Genomic DNA, 18907 nt, shown 5'->3' on the forward strand with positions numbered 1-18907 from the left:
AAAAACAAACAATTAAATTCAGTATTATGTCATATTTTTGATGTATCTGTTCTTGGAGAGCTAATTCCTTCCAGAGCCTGTAGCTGGCAGGATGGAGGCAGGAGGGTGGGTTGTGTCTTTGTGCTCTGCATGCTGTTCCTCTAGAAGTGAATGCTGTGACCTTTCTCTGAAGCCTGCAGAGGCCATTATGAGACCTGGCTTTGTGATTTACTTACATGTCTGGGGCAGGGATTCCTGCAGCAGGATGATAAGATCTGGAGCTAGCGTGTTAACATGCTCCCAGACGCAGATCCTCCTTCCTCTCGCCACCACTCTGCCGAGGGAGGATGTATGTGTGTGTGTGTGTGTGTGTGTGTGTGTGTGTGCGCGCGCATGCGTGCAGGTTTGTGTGCAAGTGTACCGTGATGCACACGTTTTAGTATATTGTCGTAAAAGGAGCCGTGGAAATATATGTAAATGAGGTAACATGCTAAGAATAATACTGTCAATGTAATTTGGCCTTGATACCAAACAATGGACCAAATCCCTGTGGAGACTTGAAGTTGCTGGTACCATGACAACACTACAGCTTCCAGCTTCCATACAGTAGAAACATGCTTCTGTGAGGCTCTCTGTGCTATCTATAGCCCTGGCTGCAAGACCCACTCAAAGCTCGCTCAGTCTTTGATAAAGTGTAGTCTGTTGTAATGCACTCCTTTATACCGTGGCCAGACAGAGGGTGTTTTGTTCACAGTGGAAAGCTAGCTGCAGTGTGCTTCAGGGTGATACCAAAGTATTAAGGCAGAGAGTGATGAAGCTTCATTAACCCTCCCCTCCCCTTCAAGCATCCAGAATGGCTACTGACTCTTCCAAGAACAACACAATGAAAGAAACATACTGTATGTCTGAAAGGAGGGATACAGTAGCTACAGAAGCTTGTAATGGAAATTGAATGAAGGTACACAAAGATCTGCGTTCACAGCTAAAGGTATTAACTGCGAGGGGCAGAGGTAGACATGGAGACCACTGTTGCAAGAGAACAGACACTGTGCTTTGAGAGACTAGTCAAGGATCATATCACCTCCACCCTACCTGACACCCTAGACCAGACATGGGCAAACTACGGCCCGCGGGCCACATATACGGCCCGTTAGGCTTTTTAATCCGGCCCGCCGAATTTGTCCAAATTATAGTAAAAACCTCCTTTTTTCCCCTTTCCCTGCAATGCCCACGTTTCCCCAATAGATGGCGCACTCAAAACACATTGACCGTTGTTGGAGTGGCGTATTTCTCTTTATTTCACTTTAATTTTCACTTCGTTTCACGTCACCATTAAGCCCTTCTGTGAAAATGAGCGGACCAAAGAGAAGGAAAGTGGACAGCGAATGCCGAGTGTTTAATAAGGAGTGGACAACAAAATACTTCTTCACTGAAGTCCGATCAACGGCTGTATGTCTGATATGCCAAGAAGCTGTTGCGGTTTTCAAAGAGTACAATATCAGCCATCACTTTGCCACGAAGCATGCAAACTATGCTAGCAAGCAGTCAACACAAGAACGGGCGGCTACTGCTCAGAGGTTGGCAGCTAATTTACAGAGTCAACAGAACTTTTTTCACCGACAAACTGCAATTCAAGAGTCAAGTACCAAGGCAAGTTATTTGCTGGCATTCAAATTAGCAAAGGCTAGCAAGCCTTTCTCCGAAGGCGAGTTTTTGAAAGAGTGCATGGTAGAGACAGCAGGTCTCTTGTGTCCGGAGAGCAAAGCCAAGTTTGAAAAAATCAGTTTAGCACGCAGGACAGTGACTCGCCGCGTGGAACTGATTGACGAAGATATAGTCAGCGAGTTAAACAAAAAGGCGGAGTCCTTTAAGTTATATTCACTAGCACTGGATGAAAGTAACGACATAAAAGACACTGCTCAACTCCTAATTTTTATCCGAGGGATTAACGACAGTTTTGAGATAACGGAGGAGCTTTTGAGCATGGAATCACTGAAAGGGAAAACGCGAGGAGAGGACTTATATGAACAGGTGTCTGCTGTCATCGAGAGAATGAAGCTACCTTGGAGTAAACTTGCCAATGTCACCACGGATGGATCGCCAAATTTAACTGGAAAAAACATCGGGCTGCTGAAAAGAATCCAGGATAAAGTGAAAGAAGAAAACCCTGACCAGGATGTTATTTTACTTCACTGCATCATTCATCAGGAGTCTCTGTGTAAGTCTGTATTGCAGCTTAATCACGTCGTGGATCCAGTTGTAAAACTTGTTAACTTCATACGAGCAAGGGGACTTAATCATCGTCAGTTCATTACGTTCCTGGAAGAAACTAATGCGGATCACCAGGACCTAATTTACCACTCTCGCGTCCGCTGGTTAAGTTTGGGGAAAGTGTTTCAACGAGTCTGGGAGCTCAAAAACGAGATTCGCTCATTTTTTAATTTAATGGGGAAATCCGAAGAATTCCCCGAGCTGAGTGACACAAACTGGCTTTGTGACTTTGCGTTTGCTGTGGACATATTTTCACGCATGAATGAGCTGAACGTGAAGCTACAGGGGAAAGATCAGTTTGCGCACGACATGTACACAAATGTGAGAGCCTTCAAATCCAAGCTGGTTTTATTCTCCAGGCAAATGTCAAACAAATCTTCAGCACATTTCCCCACACTAGCCGTGCAGAAAGAGGCCGCCCGAAACACGTGTACTGTTTGCGCGTGAAGGCGAGGGCGTCCGTGGCGAGTTTGTAGAGCGCGCGGTCAGGACAATCCATCCATGATTTTGCGGAGTTTAACACAAGTAGATATTATTGAGCTTGAGTATTTCGTTGTGTAATAATATGTTTTGAATGTTGAAAGTGATTCCATTTTTCAATAAATGTTGATTTCTTTAACTTTGCACCTTCGATTGAAACTTATTAAAAACAGACGCAATCTTGATAAATCACAGTGCGTATGTTATTTTAATCTATTTACATTTCCTCCTCCCAGTATCTGCGAAATAGTATGTAAATGCCATATCTAGCATATTCCTTGAGACAAATTTATTAACTGATAAGGGCTATTTTTCACATTTGAAAGACAGTTAATAAATTGGGTTGTAGTGTTCTTACTGTGCTATGAGGTTTGCACACACTACATTTAATGCTTTAGTATATCCGGCCCAAACACTCCCTCCAAATGCTCCTGGCCCGGCCCCTCTGTCAAATTTTAGAACCCATTGTGGCCCGCGAGTCAAAAAGTTTGCCCACCCCTGCCCTAGACCAACTCCAATTTGCTTAGCGCCCCAATAGGTCCACAGACGACGCAATCGCAATCACACTGCACACAGCCCTAACCTATCTGGACAAGAGGAATACCTATGTAAGAATGCTGTTCATCGACTACAGCTCAGTACCATAGTACCCTCCAAACTCATCAGTAAGCTCGAGACCCTGGGTCTCGACCCCACCCTGTGCAACTGGGTCCTGGACTTTCTGATGGGACGCCCCCAGGTGGTCAGGGTAGGAAACAACATTTCCACCACGCTGATCCTCAACACTGGGGCCCCACAAGGGTGTGTTCTAAGCCCTCTCCTGTCCTCCCTGTTCACCCATGACTGCGTGGCCATGCACGCCTCCAACTCAATCATCAAGTTTGCAGACGACACTACAGTGGTAGGCTTGATTACCAACAACGATGAGACGGCCTACAGGGAGGAGGTGAGGGCCCTCGGAGTGTGGTGTCAGGAAAATAACCTCACACTCAACGTCAACAAAACAAAGGAGATGATAGTGGACTTCAGGAAACAGCAGAGGGAGCACCCCCTATCCACATCGACGGACAGTAGTGGAGAAGGTGGAAGGTTTTAAGTTCCTCGGCGTACACATCACGGACAAACTGAAATGGTCCACCCACACAGACAGCGTGGTGAACCTCAGGAGGCTGAAGAAATTTGGCTTGTCACCGAAAACACTCACAAACTTTTACAGATGCACAATTGAGAGCATCCTGTCAGGCTGTATCACCGCCTGGTACTGCTCCGCTCACAACCGTAAGGCTCTCTGAGGTCTGCACAACGCAGGGCAGGGCAAACTACCTGCCCTCCAGGACACCTACAGTACCCAATGTCACAGGAAGGCCACGAAGATCATCAAGGACAACAACCACCCGAGCCACTTCCTGTTCACCCTGCTATCATCTACATTTACATTTTACATTTAAGTCATTTAGCAGACGCTCTTATCCAGAGCGACTTACAAATTGGTGCATTCACCTTATGACATCCAGTGGAACAGCCACTTTACAATAGTGCATCTAAATCTTTTAAGGGGGGTGAGAAGGATTACTTTATCCTATCCTAGGTATTCCTTAAAGAGGTGGGGTTTCAGGTGTCTCCGGAAGGTGGTGATTGACTCCGCTGTCCTGGCGTCGTGAGGGAGTTTGTTCCACCATTGGGGGGCCAGAGCAGCGAACAGTTTTGACTGGGCTGAGCGGGAACTGTACTTCCTCAGTGGTAGGGAGGCGAGCAGGCCAGAGGTGGATGAGCGCAGTGCCCTTGTTTGGGTGTAGGGCCTGATCAGAGCCTGGAGGTACTGAGGTGCCGTTCCCCTCACAGCTCCGTAGGCAAGCACCATGGTCTTGTAGCGGATGCGAGCTTCAACTGGAAGCCAGTGGAGAGAGCGGAGGAGCGGGGTGACGTGAGAGAACTTGGGAAGGTTGAACACCAGACGGGCTGCGGCGTTCTGGATGAGTTGTAGGGGTTTAATGGCACAGGGAGGGAGCCCAGCCAACAGTGAGTTGCAGTAATCCAGACGGGAGATGACAAGTGCCTGGATGAGGACCTGCGCCGCTTCCTGTGTGAGGCAGGGTCGTACTCTGCGGATGTTGTAGAGCATGAACCTACAGGAACGGGCCACCGCCTTGATGTTAGTTGAGAACGACAGGGTGTTGTCCAGGATCACGCCAAGGTTCTTAGCGCTCTGGGAGGAGGACACAATGGAGTTGTCAACCGTGATGGCGAGATCATGGAACGGGCAGTCCTTCCCGGGAGGAAGAGCAGCTCCGTCTTGCCGAGGTTCAGCTTGAGGTGGTGATCCGTCATCCACACTGATATGTCTGCCAGACATGCAGAGATGCGATTCGCCACCTGGTCATCAGAAGGGGGAAAGGAGAAGATTAATTGTGTGTCATCTGCATAGCAATGATAGGAGAGACCATGTGAGGTTATGACAGAGCCAAGTGACTTGGTGTATAGCGAGAATAGGAGAGGGCCTAGAACAGAGCCCTGGGGGACACCAGTGGTGAGAGCGCGTGGTGAGGAGACAGATTCTCGCCACGCCACCTGGTAGGAGCGACCTGTCAGGTAGGACGCAATCCAAGCGTGGGCCGCGCCGGAGATGCCCAACTCGGAGAGGGTGGAGAGGAGGATCTGATGGTTCACAGTATCGAAGGCAGCCGATAGGTCTAGAAGGATGAGAGCAGAGGAGAGAGAGTTAGCTTTAGCAGTGCGGAGCACCTCTGTGATACAGAGAAGAGCAGTCTCAGTTGAATGACTAGTCTTGAAACCTGACTGGTTTGGATCAAGAAGGTCATTCTGAGAGAGATAGCGGGAGAGCTGGCCAAGGACGGCACGTTCAAGAGTTTTGGAGAGAAAAGAAAGAAGGGATACTGGTCTGTAGTTGTTGACATCGGAGGGATCGAGTGTAGGTTTTTTCAGAAGGGGTGCAACACTCGCTCTCTTGAAGACGGAAGGGACGTAGCCAGCGGTCAGGGATGAGTTGATGAGGGAGGTGAGGTAAGGGAGAAGGTCTCCGGAAATGGTCTGGAGAAGAGAGGAGGGGATAGGGTCAAGCGGGCAGGTTGTTGGGCGGCCGGCCGTCACAAGACGCGAGATTTCATCTGGAGAGAGGGGAGAAAGAGGTCAGAGCACAGGGTAGGGCAGTGTGAGCAGAACCAGCGGTGTCGTTTGACTTAGCAAACGAGGATCGGATGTCGTCGACCTTCTTTTCAAAATGGTTGACGAAGTCATCTGCAGAGAGGGAGGAGGGGGGAGGGGGAGGAGGATTCAGGAGGGAGGAGAAGGTGGCAAAGAGCTTCCTAGGGTTAGAGGCAGATGCTTGGAATTTAGAGTGGTAGAAAGTGGCTTTAGCAGCAGAGACAGAAGAGGAAAATGTAGAGAGGAGGGAGTGAAAGGATGCCAGGTCCGCAGGGAGGCGAGTTTTCCTCCATTTCCGCTCGGCTGCCCGGAGCCCTGTTCTGTGAGCTCGCAATGAGTCGTCGAGCCACGGAGCGGGAGGGGAGGACCGAGCCGGCCTGGAGGATAGGGGACATAGAGAGTCAAAGGATGCAGAAAGGGAGGAGAGGAGGGTTGAGGAGGCAGAATCAGGGGATAGGTTGGAGAAGGTTTGAGCAGAGGGAAGAGATGATAGGATGGAAGAGGAGAGAGTAGCGGGGGAGAGAGAGCGAAGGTTGGGACGGCGCGATACCATCCGAGTAGGGGCAGTGTGGGAAGTGTCGGATGAGAGCGAGAGGGAAAAGGATACAGGGTAGTGGTCGGAGACTTGGAGGGGAGTTGCAATGAGGTTAGTGGAAGAACAGCATCTAGTAAAGATGAGGTCGAGCGTATTGCCTGCCTTGTGAGTAGGGGGGAAGGTGAGAGGGTGAGGTCAAAAGAGGAGAGGAGTGGAAAGAAGGAGGCAGAGAGGAATGAGTCAAAGGTAGACGTGGGGAGGTTGAAGTCGCCCAGAACTGTGAGAGGTGAGCCGTCCTCAGGAAAGGAGCTTATCAAGGCATCAAGCTCATTGATGAACTCTCAGAGGGAACCTGGAGGGCGATAAATGATAAGGATGTTAAGCTTGAAAGGGCTGGTAACTGTGACAGCATGGAATTCAAAGGAGGCGATAGACAGATGGGTAAGGGGAGAAAGAGAGAATGACCACTTGGGAGAGATGAGGATCCCGGTGCCACCACCCCGCTGACCAGAAGCTCTCGGGGTGTGCGAGAACACGTGGGCGGACGAAGAGAGAGCAGTAGGAGTAGCAGTGTTATCTGTGGTGATCCATGTTTCCGTCAGTGCCAAGAAGTCGAGGGACTGGAGGGAGGCATAGGCTAAGATGAACTCTTCCTTGTTGGCCGCAGATCGGCAGTTCCAGAGGCTACCGGAGACCTGGAACTCCACGTGGGTCGTGCGCGCTGGGACCACCAGATTAGGGTGGCCGCGGCCACGCGATGTGGAGCGTTTGTATGGTCTGTGCAGAGAGGAGAGAACAGGGATAGACAGACACATAGTTGACAGGCTACAGAAGAGGCTACGCTAATGCAAAGGAGATTGGAATGACAAGTGGACTACACGTCTCGAATGTTCAGAAAGTTAAGCTTACGTAGCAAGAATCTTATTGACTAAAATGATTAAAATGATACAGTACTGCTGAAGTAGGCTAGCTGGCAGTGGCTGCGTTGTTGACTTTGTAGGCTAGCTGGCAGTGGCTGCGTTGTTGACACTACACTAATCAAGTCGTTCCGTTGAGTGTAATGGTTTCCACAGTGCTGCTATTCGGGGGGCTAGCTGGCTAGCTAGCAGTGTTGATTACGTTACGTTGCGTTAAAAGAACGACAATAGCTGGCTAGCTAACCTAGAAAATCGCTCTAGACTACACAATTATCTTTGATACAAAGACGGCTATGTAGCTAGCTATGTAGCTAGCTACGATCAAACAAACGATCAAACAAATCAAACCGTTGTACTGTAATGAGATGAAATGAAAATGTGATACTACCTGTGGAGCGAAGCGTAATGCGCCCGGGTTGTTGAGTGCGGAAGCTAGCAGTGTCTCCTACGTTAAGGACGACAAATAGCTGGCTAGCTAACCTCGGTAAATTAAGATAATCACTCTAAGACTACACACTCTAAACTACACAATTATCTTGGATGCGAAGACAGCAAAGACAACTATGTAGCTAGCTAACACTACACTACACTAATCAAGTCGTTCAGTCGGTAGACGGTGGACGCTGGCTAGCAAACGTTTGCTAGCTGGCTAGCAAACGTTAGGACGACGAAATACGATAATTACGCAATTATCTTTGATACAAAGACGGCTATGTAGCTAGCTAAGAAGAAATTGCTAAGATTAGACAAATCAAACCGTTGTACTATATTGAAATGTAATGAAATGTAATGAAAAGTTATACTACCTGCAGACCGACGTGCGGATGCGACCGCTCGCTCCAACCCGGAAGCGAGGTCAGTACAGGTGCATCAAAGCTGGGACCGAGGGACTGAAAAACAGCTTCTATCTCAATGCCATCAGACTGTTAAACAGCCATCACTAACATTGAGTGGCTGCTGCCAACATACTGACTCAAAACTCTATCCACTTTAATAATAAAAAATTGGATGTAATAAATGTATCACTAGTCACTTTAAACAATGCCACTTTATATAATGTTTACATACCCTACGTTATTCATCTCATATGTATATACGGTACTCTACACCATCTAGTGCATCTTACCTATGCCGTTCGACCATCGCTAATCCATATATTAATATGTACATATTCTTATTCATTTCTTTATACTTGTCAGTAAAAGGTAGTTGTTGTGAAATTGTTAGATTACTTGTTAGATATTGCTGCATGATCGCAACTAGAAGCACAAGCATTTCGCTATACTCGCATTAACATCTGCTAACCATGTGTACGTGACCAATAACATTTGATTTTATTTTATTTGTGGAAATGTCCAGAGCCGTGCCTTGGCCTCACTTTCCACAGGTCATACTGACCTGTCAGGCATGTGGATGGATTGTCCACCGATGATGACTGGGCCAGTGTATGGCCGCAGGACTTGATTTGTGGGGACACATTGTACGCTGTTGTTTAATGCTGCTCTCTTTCCTATACATTCCTATGATATTGTGATTGCTGACTGGAGGTGTTCTCCCTGTTGTTTTCCTCTCCCTCCCCAGATGAGATCATGCAGCAGGAGATCAGGCCCCTGCTTGCTGTCGACATCATAGAGCAGCTGCATCGGCAGTTTGCCCTGCTCTCAGGTACGTAGCTAGGCCTCAGTCTCCTCGCCTTATCCCTGCTTCCCTCACACAAAGACGGGCAGATATTCGAGTTCCTCTCCCTTTGTGAAGGAGCAAATATGGGAATGACAGAATAATCACATTTTAGTCAGAGGTGATCATATCTACTTTACAGTTATACAGAACAGCACAATGTAATGTTTGTTCATTCGTTTTTATCACGGTCAGAAAAAATTATTTTGTCATATCCGTTATGAGTTACAAGGCCATTTCTATTGTTGACGTTAAGACATGATTGAGTTGTGACCGGGCTTGAACCTTTTAACTACTGATCGATAGGATTGCCTCTTAATCACTTCCTGTCTGAGACAGTAGAGAGGTCTGGTCTGCTCCATAGTCTGTTCCAGGACAATAACAGAATTATCACATTACACCATGAACCATTTCCTGCCAGGATGTCTTTGTCTCTCTGGCCATATTCATGAGCTTTGTTCAGAGTGGATAAAATGGCCACTTTTTCCATTCAGTTAAGTTGGGATGCAGAAGCAACTGTGTACATACTATACATTATTATTAACATGTATTTGAGAATATTGAGTCCACTAAATAATGTCCGTATACTCACAGATCACCTCAGTCTGAAGATTCCTTTGAGTTACCAGAGACATAGAATAGTACCTGAGACATGAACAGAGGTGCAGGGCCTAAGCTGGACCGATAACAGAAGGAGTTGTTGGTAGTTATTGGGCTAGCCTAGCCTCAGAGCCATACTACACGAAACATACTATGCATATTTCTGAACACCTCCAAGGCATATGATATGTACTAATGGTCTAGTTACTTTAGACAGAAACAAAAGTAGGGAGGTTGGTCAGGGAAGATGTGTGGATGTATACCGCGACCTTCTAGCAATCCAAAGGTTGGTGTTCGAGTCGCGTCGGGAACAACTGTAGCATTTTAGCTTAGCCTTATTCTAACCTTGACCCATTTCCCATTAACTTCTACGTAAATTATCCTAACCTTTGTCGTTTTAGTAGTTTTCCTAACCTTTTACATAAATGATCCTAACCTTTGTTGTTAGTTCTCCTAACTACCAATGTAAATTATCCCAGGCATTCTCCTTTGTTGAAACAAGCAACTTGATTTCAGAGAAAGATGGATAATACTATACATCCTCCAAGATTTATGATAAGTTACATCATCCAATTCTTAAGCTATTGTATGACCGGGTGAGACGTATACGATATGTCCTCCAATTCGTATGATATTGTAGAACCGCTATTCCATTCATAATGTAACGTAACGTAATATAACGTAACGTAACGTAATATATCATACTAAATGGAGTAAAAGATTTACGTACCAAATCCAACGAATTGCCCTGAGACCAGGTTGATTGGACGGGAGCTCTACGCCACAGCCTCTGGCTCCACAGGGATTGTTTCCATTCCTTCCCACCCATGTCAAACCACCAAGGGTCAGCCAGCTGCGCTCCTGCCAAGCTGGTGTCTTATTCCAAAACCCTGGGTCAGCAAAGCTAGCTTTCAAAGTTATGTCATTTACTGTGGAAAAAGCACAATATATTTAATTATCTACACAGCAAGCCTGTTTTTATTCTCAGTGGGTCTGTCACTGAGTTTGGGTTGTTTTGTACAGTTTTAAAACATTGGTCTCCATTCCTTTTCTCCATATTGTGATGCTGATACCTGACAGAGTCACAGGCAGTGGTGGAAAAAGTACCCAAATGTCATATTGGAGTAAAAGTAAAGATACCTTAATAGAAAATGATTCAAGTAAAAGTGAAAGTCACCCAGTAAAATACTACTTGAGTAAAAGTCTAAAAGTATTTGGTTTTAGATATACTTAAGTATCAAAATTAAATGTAATTGCTAAAATATACTTAAGTATCAAATGTAAAAGTATGAATACTTTCAAATTCTTAATATTAAGCAAACCAGATGGCACAAGTATGCCAAGGGCATACTCCAACACTGATACATGATTTACAAACAAAACATGTGTGTTTAGTGAGTCCGCCAGATCATAGGCAGTAGGGATGACCAGGGATTTTCTCTTGATAAGCACGTGAATTGAACAATTTTCTGTTCTGCTAAGCATAAAAAAATGTAACAAGTACTTTTGGGTGTCAGGGAAAATGTATGGTGTAAAAAGTACATTATTTTCTTCAGGAATGTAGTGAAGTAAAAGTATAAGTTGTCAAAATTATAAATAGTAAAGTACAGCTACCCCAAAAAACGACTTAAGTAGTACTTTAAAGTGTTTTTACTTAAGTACTGTACTTTACGCCACTGTTTACAAGCAAATGCCACCTCGCTGTTGACGCTATTCCAGTATTACCTCCACACCTATATTTCTGCACTACTTACCTTACACCTGATGAGGTGATGCTGAGTTGAGCTTTCTAGACAGGGCAGTATTGTACAGCTCTGATTGTTATCTTGTGTACTGTTGTCAGTGAGAGAGGTAGGCAACAGAAGCTCTGACATATGTGAGGATTCCCCGTGGTGTATTTTTCTGCCATATGCAGGTAAATAATTGGATGTGTCTGGCTGGGAGGACGGATAGATGAGTTGTCACCCAGTGGGATGGATGGCAGATGAGATGGCACAGGAAATAAACTACACGCTGCTTTTAGCACAAAGACATCTGAGTTTGGGAGGAGGCTGTTATGCTTGTCTATGTGATTTGCTTGTCAGTGTTAGTACATTTTTAGAACTGAGAGACAGAGAGAAGAAGGCAGAAGAGGAGTTAGGAAGGGAAAAAGTTAGTCAGTAAAAGTAAAGAGCTACAGTTACCTCACCACTAATATGAAAGGCAGCATTTCCTGACGTGCTCCTCCGGAATAAGAGTAATACAGTGTATGTCCAAATAATGTAAGTGCCCAGACTCGGATGGGGCCTCAAGTAGAAAATCAGACTGCCTCGGCCAGATGAGGTACAATTTACAGCAGTTCCCCTCTGTCATCCCAAACTGAACTGTTTTGAAGTTGAGAATTCACCCTAAAATCTATTTCATAAGGCTGACCTCTATACTCCTATCTCACATTTTACATTTAAGTCATTTAGCAGACGCTCTTATCCAGAGCGACTTACAAATTGGTGCGTTCACCTTATGACATCCAGTGGAACAGCCACTTTACAATAGTGCATCTAAAATCTTTTAAGGGGGTGGTGAGAAGGATTACTTTATCCTATCCTAGGTATTCCTTAAAGAGGTGGGGTTTCAGGTGTCTCCGGAAGGTGGTGATTGACTCCGCTGTCCTGGCGTCGTGAGGGAGTTTGTTCCACCATTGGGGGGCCAGAGCAGCGAACAGTTTTGACTGGGCTGAGCGGGAACTGAACTTCCTCAGTGGTAGGGAGGCGGGCAGGCCAGAGGTGGATGAACGCAGTGCCCTTGTTTGGGTGTAGGGCCTGATCAGAGCCTGGAGGTACTGAGGTGCCGTTCCCCTCACAGCTCCGTAGGCAAGCACCATGATCTTGTAGCGGATGCGAGCTTCAACTGGAAGCCAGTGGAGGGAGCGGAGGAGCGGGGTGACGTGAGAGAACTTGGGAAGGTTGAACACCAGACGGGCTGCGGCGTTCTGGATGAGTTGTAGGGGTTTAATGGCACAGGCAGGGAGCCCAGCCAACAGCGAGTTGCAGTAATCCAGACGGGAGATGACAAGTGCCTGGATTAGGACCTGCGCCGCTTCCTGTGTGAGGCAGGGTCGTACTCTGCGGATGTTGTAGAGCATGAACCTACAGGAACGGGCCACCGCCTTGATGTTAGCTGAGAACGACAGGGTGTTGTCCAGGATCACGCCAAGGTTCTTAGCGCTCTGGGAGGAGGACACAATGGAGTTGTCAACCGTGATGGCGAGATCATGGAACGGGCAGTCCTTCCCCGGGAGGAAGAGCAGCTCCGTCTTCCCGAGGTTCAGCTTGAGGTGGTGATCCGTCATCCACACTGATATGTCTGCCAGACATGCAGAGATGCGATTCGCCACCTGGTCATCAGAAGGGGGAAAGGAGAAGATTAATTGTGTGTCGTCTGCATAGCAATGATAGGAGAGACCATGTGAGGTTATGACAGAGCCAAGTGACTTGGTGTATAGCGAGAATAGGAGAGGGCCTAGAACAGAGCCCTGGGGACGCCAGTGGTGAGAGCGCGTGGTGAGGAGACAGATTCTCGCCACGCCACCTGGTAGGAGCGACCTGTCAGGTAGGACGCAATCCAAGCGTGGGCCGCGCCGGAGATGCCCAACTCGGAGAGGGTGGAGAGGAGGATCTGATGGTTCACAGTATCGAAGGCAGCCGATAGGTCTAGAAGGATGAGAGCAGAGGAGAGAGAGTTAGCTTTAGCAGTGCGGAGCGCCTCCGTGATACAGAGAAGAGCAGTCTCAGTTGAATGACTAGTCTTGAAACCTGACTGATTTGGATCAAGAAGGTCATTCTGAGAGAGATAGCGGGAGAGCTGGCCAAGGACGGCACGTTCAAGAGTTTTGGAGAGAAAATAAAGAAGGGATACTGGTCTGTAGTTGTTGACATCGGAGGGATCGAGTGTAGGTTTTTTCAGAAGGGGTGCAACTCTCGCTCTCTTGAAGACGGAAGGGACGTAGCCAGCGGTCAGGGATGAGTTGATGAGCGAGGTGAGGTAAGGGAGAAGGTCTCCGGAAATCTCCACTCAGGAATGCAGGCACTGGGGCATGATGATGAGTGAGGAGGAACACTTTAGATATCGGGTGACTTGCTGTTCCACTATGCTTTCTCATAGTGATGCACTTTGACTGATAAATCTCTGATTGGAGAGAGATATGATCATGGATTATATTATGGCTGCCTCTGATTGCTTCATTTGTTTCAGGATTTAGTGAGACAATTTTGATTATTTGAAATTTTCTTCATTTAGATTGTCATATCAACATTTTCACTCATCAAACTTATTTAGTTTCATATAAGTTTTGATTCAATCATGACTTTTGGCAAAAAATAATAAAATCCGAATTTGTGCTGACAGCCCAATGTCACCACCTTGTGGTTGATTAATAGAAATATAACTTTTCTATTGATATAAAGTCACCCATCAGATCTGTAACAGCAGAATGTCGTTTTTTTATCCAAATAAATATTTATTTTACTGTAGAAGCCTGGTGTAAATTAATGAATGTAACAAAATGGACACATTTCTGCCAATCTATTGATGTAACCCTATGTGTGTAGGAGGAAGAGGGAAAGATGGCGCCCCCATCATCACCTTCCCTGAATACTCAGGCTTCGGTGACCTCCTAGACGAGGACTTCCAGAATGTTGTCACATATCTGACTAGCATCCCCAGGTAAAGTATGCAGCTTCACTACAACCATAAATATGCTCCCATGGTTATGCAGTTCAGATCAATTCTGCAATTCTGGTGCACATTATTTTCTCACAGTGGAGAACAGAAGCTTACTGTAATGCTACTGTGTATTTGATACAGCCACCAATTGTGCAAGTTCTCCCACTTAAAAAGATGAGAGAGGCCTGTAATCTTCATCATAGGTACACTTCAACTATGACAGACAAAATGAGAAAAAAAAATCCAGAAAATCACATTGTAGGATTTTTAATGAATTTATTTGCAAATTATGGTGGAAAATAAGTATTTTTCTCAATACTTTGTTATATACGCTTTGTTGGCAATGACAGGGGTCAAACGTTTTCTGTAAGTCTTCAAAAGGTTTTCACCCACTGTTGCTGGTATTTTGGCCCATTCCTCCATGCAGATCTCCTCTAGAGCAGTGATGTTTTGGGGCTGTTGCTGGGCAACACGGACTTGCACAATTGGTGGCTGACTAAATACTTTTTTGCCCCACTGTATACTGTATTCTATATCATCTATTGCATCTTGCCTATTGCTCATCCATATATTTATATGTACATATTCTTTTTCCATCCGTTTACTTAGATGTGTGTGTATTAGGTAGTTGTTGTTGAATTGTTAGATTACTTGTTAGATATTACTACACTGTCGGAACTAGAAGCACAAGCATTTCGCTACACTCGCATTAATATCTGCTAACTATGTGTATGTGACCAATAAAATGAGATTTGATTTGAACCATGTTACCCATAGATAGACAAGCTAGAAACATTTGAACAATGAATTGTTTTTGTGAAGCATTCAATTGCCCCTCCCTGTTGTACACATCGAGTTTCCATTTCCCCTGTCCCGAGAGAATGTATGGGTGATTTCAAATGAAATCATCAACTTTTATTCAACCTCTTGAGATGGGTAAACTGTGGAACGACCCAATTACTCCATAATAAACGACAGAGTGAAAAGAAGGAAGCCTGTACAGAATCAAAAATATTCCAAGACATACATCCTGTTTGTAACAAGGCACCAAAGTAATACAGCGAAACATGTGGCAAAGTGTTATGTTTGGGGAAAATCCAACACAACACTGAGTATCACTCTTCATATTTTCAAGGATGGTGGTGGATGCATCAGATTGTGGGTAATCGGCAAGGACTGGGGAGTTTTTCCTGATAAAAATAAACGTAATGGACAGGCAAAATCCATTTTGCACAGGCAAAATCCAAGAGGAAAACCTGGTTAAGACACTGGGAGACTAATTCACCTTTCAACAAGACATTGACCTAAAAAAGACAAATCTACACAAGAGCTGCTCACCAAGAAGACATTTAATGTTCCTGAGTAGCCTAGTTACAGTTTTGACTTAAATCTACTTGAAGGTCTATGGCAAGACTTGAAAATGTACCAATGATCAACAACCAACTTGACAGCTGGTGATGGGCAAATATGATGGGCAAATATTGCACAGTCCAGGTGTGAAAAGCTCTTCCAGACTTACATAGAAAGATTCACAGCTGATATCACTGCCAATGTGGGGTAAAACTATCACGATCAAGATATATTAGCATTTTATTTGTCATAAAAAATATATACTGTATATATTTTCTTCAACTTTGATATGACTGAATATTTTGTGTAGATCAGTGACAAAAATGACAAAAGATGAATCTTAAATCAATTTTTATCCCACGTTGTAACACAACAAAATGTGGAAAAAGTCAAGGGGTATGAATACTTTCCGAAGGCACTTTAAATACCATTACCTTCCCTCTGTATGGGATGTGGTTCCTGCTCCCAACTAACCACAGATCTGAAGATACAGTCAGGTCCATAATTATTGGTAACCTTGATATGCTGCAGATGAGCAAGAAAGACTGTATCAAAGATCCACCACCATATTTTACAGTAGGTATGAGGTACTTCTCTGCGTATGCTCCTGTTTTTCAAAACCAAACCCACCACTGATGTGTGTGGCCAAAGAGCTCTATTTTCATGTAACTTGGTTGCCTCTGCCAGAAGGCTGACACTTGGCCACAATTGGATCTTCCAGCAAGACAATAACCCCAAACACTAATCAAAATCCACTTTTTTTTCATTAATTGTATTTATTACTTGTTAAGAAACACAATCTATTTCCCTGAGCAATTGTATTAGTATAAAATAAAATAGCATAGACTATAGGTCAGTATTTGTATTATTTGTTTTATACAGTATTTTTTGCTCATCTTTATCAAGGGTGCCAATAATTATGTACCTGACTGTATTTCACAAGACACATTTCTCAGGGTGAGGCAAAAATGTGAAAAAGGTGTCTTGTGAAATACCCCCCAAAAATGGCACATCTGGGATATTGTTCTCTCTCTCATGACACAGTGAGTCTTCAATTAATCTGGTCTCATGTAAACTGCTCTCAGTCAGGAAAATACTCAGTCAGTCGAGTAGGAATATACTAGGCCAGATAACACAGTAAGATCATCACCCAGTGAGCACAAGACATTAAACATACACATTCTTTTCATTGTCTTTTAAACGTCTTGTGCTGATAGGGGAGCAACTTCATTCACCCTTTTTGTCAGAGTAACACATTGAGAATGTTAATGACCCTCACTTAACATTTTCCCTGTAAAACACCCCAAACATTAAACAAGCTTACACAGCTCCTCTTACACTGTTAACTATAATGGCCTGGTTCAGAGAGCGCTGAAGTGATTTGGTATAAACTCTGTTTAAAATGTAGAGACAGAATACAGCAGTGTACTGTAGTGCCCTCTTGGATATGTCTTGTGACTGCATGCTTAGATAGCTACACCTACCGCATGTGTTTATTTCTATCTTTCCTTGTCTAGTTTGGACGCTGCCAGCATCGGTTTCGTTATAATCATTGACCGCAGGCGGGACAAATGGAGCTCAGTGAAGGCCTCGCTGACGCGGATAGCGGTATGAAGACGTCCATATTTAACTTCCGACAACACTTTTATCTCTTTCCTGGTGGTCCAGTCTGTTTGTGCTTCACTCGACTTCTCTTTGTGTTTGGCATCAAGAAGAGTTTGCCGCAGCACAAAGAGTATGGAACCAGGCTATTTTATCTCAGCATTATGTACCATTGTAAAATAGACCAATGCTTCTATATCAGGAAGTCTTGCGTAAGGCAAATTATTCCCAAGTATAATATGTGAGATACATAATAGAAAGTAGAAACAGAGGAGGAGCTCCCTCCACATTCAGAACTAGGAGATGTCATGAAGCTGTGCTTTGTACCTGTGGCCACTAGGGGGCATTTCCAGGGAACCTCCAGCTGGTGTTGGTGCTGAGGCCCTCCCGTTTCTTCCAGAGGGCCGTCGCTGACATAGGCATGAAGCTGCACCGGGATGACTTTAAAATGAAGGTACCGGTAAGCATGCTTCGCTACCACTCACCATGTCCAACTCTTAGATCATCTTAGAAACTTTTCCTCTGTGTCTGGGTGTGAGTGACCTGATGTCATGTGGCGTTTTGCATGGCAGTGTGATGTTCACTGGTAAACTAACTGCTAGAACAGTGACTATGTACTCACTGCATGTGTTGCCAACATATATAGTCAGGTCCAAAATTATTGGCACTCATGATAAAAATGTGCAAAATGATATTATTTAATACAATTTCTCAGAGAAAGAGATTTTGTTTAACATTTACATTTAACATTTAAGTCATTTAGCAGACGCTCTTATCCAGAGCGACTTACAAATTGGTGCATTCACCTTATGACATCCAGTGGAACAGTAGTGCATCTAAATCTTTTAAGGGGGGGGGGGGTGAGAGGGATTACTTTATCCTATCCTAGGTATTCCTTAAAGAGGTGGGGTTTCAGGTGTCTCCGGAAGGTGGTGATTGACTCCGCTGTCCTGGCGTCGTGAGGGAGTTTGTTCCACCATTGGGGGGCCAGAGCAGCGAACAGTTTTGACTGGGCTGAGCGGGAACTGTACTTCCTCAGTGGTAGGGAGGCGAGCAGGCCAGAGGTGGATGAACGCCTCAAATATAGGGGTAAAAAGTATTGGCACCCATGCTTTCAATACCTTCAATGCATATGCATCTTTCTTTCGACACAAAACCCACCACTGGTGGACGTGGCCAAAGAGCTCTATTTTCATGTCATCCGACAAATGTGAACGCCTAGAGTTTGCTAAACGGCATTTTGATTGGAACAGGTGCTACTGTATGTTCAGATGACATGAAAATAGAGGTCTTTGGCCCCGAACACCATTGGTGGGTTTTGCGTCTAAATAAATATGCAGAAAAGAACCCAGTACCTACTGTAAAATATGGTGGAGGATCTTCGATGTTATGGGGCTATTTTGTTTCCACTGGTCCAGGGTCCCTTGTTAAGGTCAACAGCATCATGAACTTTATCCAGTACCAGGACATTTCAGCCAAAAACCTGTTTGCATCTGCTAGGAGCCTGAATCCTGGCTCCAAGTGGATCTTCCAGCAATACAATAACCCCAAGCACACATCAAAATCCACAAAGAAATGGTTAGTTGACCACAAAATCCCAATGAATTCTGTATGGAGGAATGGCCTAAGATCC

At 45.0% G+C, this 18907-nt stretch overlaps 1 protein-coding gene across 6 annotated transcripts in view; it reads left to right on the plus strand.

The window, feature by feature from the left end:
* Positions 1-18907, plus strand: part of LOC115108446 (guanine nucleotide exchange factor DBS-like) — a 131473-nt gene that overhangs the window by 26385 nt on the left and 86181 nt on the right. For 5 of the 6 annotated variants that reach the window (XM_029632783.2, XM_065009065.1, XM_029632785.2 and 2 more), the window contains exons 2-5: positions 8926-9009; positions 14208-14322; positions 17190-17280; positions 17615-17734. In XM_029632783.2, the coding sequence (XP_029488643.2) occupies positions 8926-9009; positions 14208-14322; positions 17190-17280; positions 17615-17734 (410 nt within the window). The remainder of the gene's footprint in view (positions 1-8925; positions 9010-14207; positions 14323-17189; positions 17281-17614; positions 17735-18907) is intronic. The other variant, XM_065009062.1, reaches the window with a different exon arrangement.

Source organism: Oncorhynchus nerka, linkage group LG24, assembly GCF_034236695.1.
Source record: "Oncorhynchus nerka isolate Pitt River linkage group LG24, Oner_Uvic_2.0, whole genome shotgun sequence".
NCBI lineage: Eukaryota > Metazoa > Chordata > Actinopteri > Salmoniformes > Salmonidae > Oncorhynchus > Oncorhynchus nerka.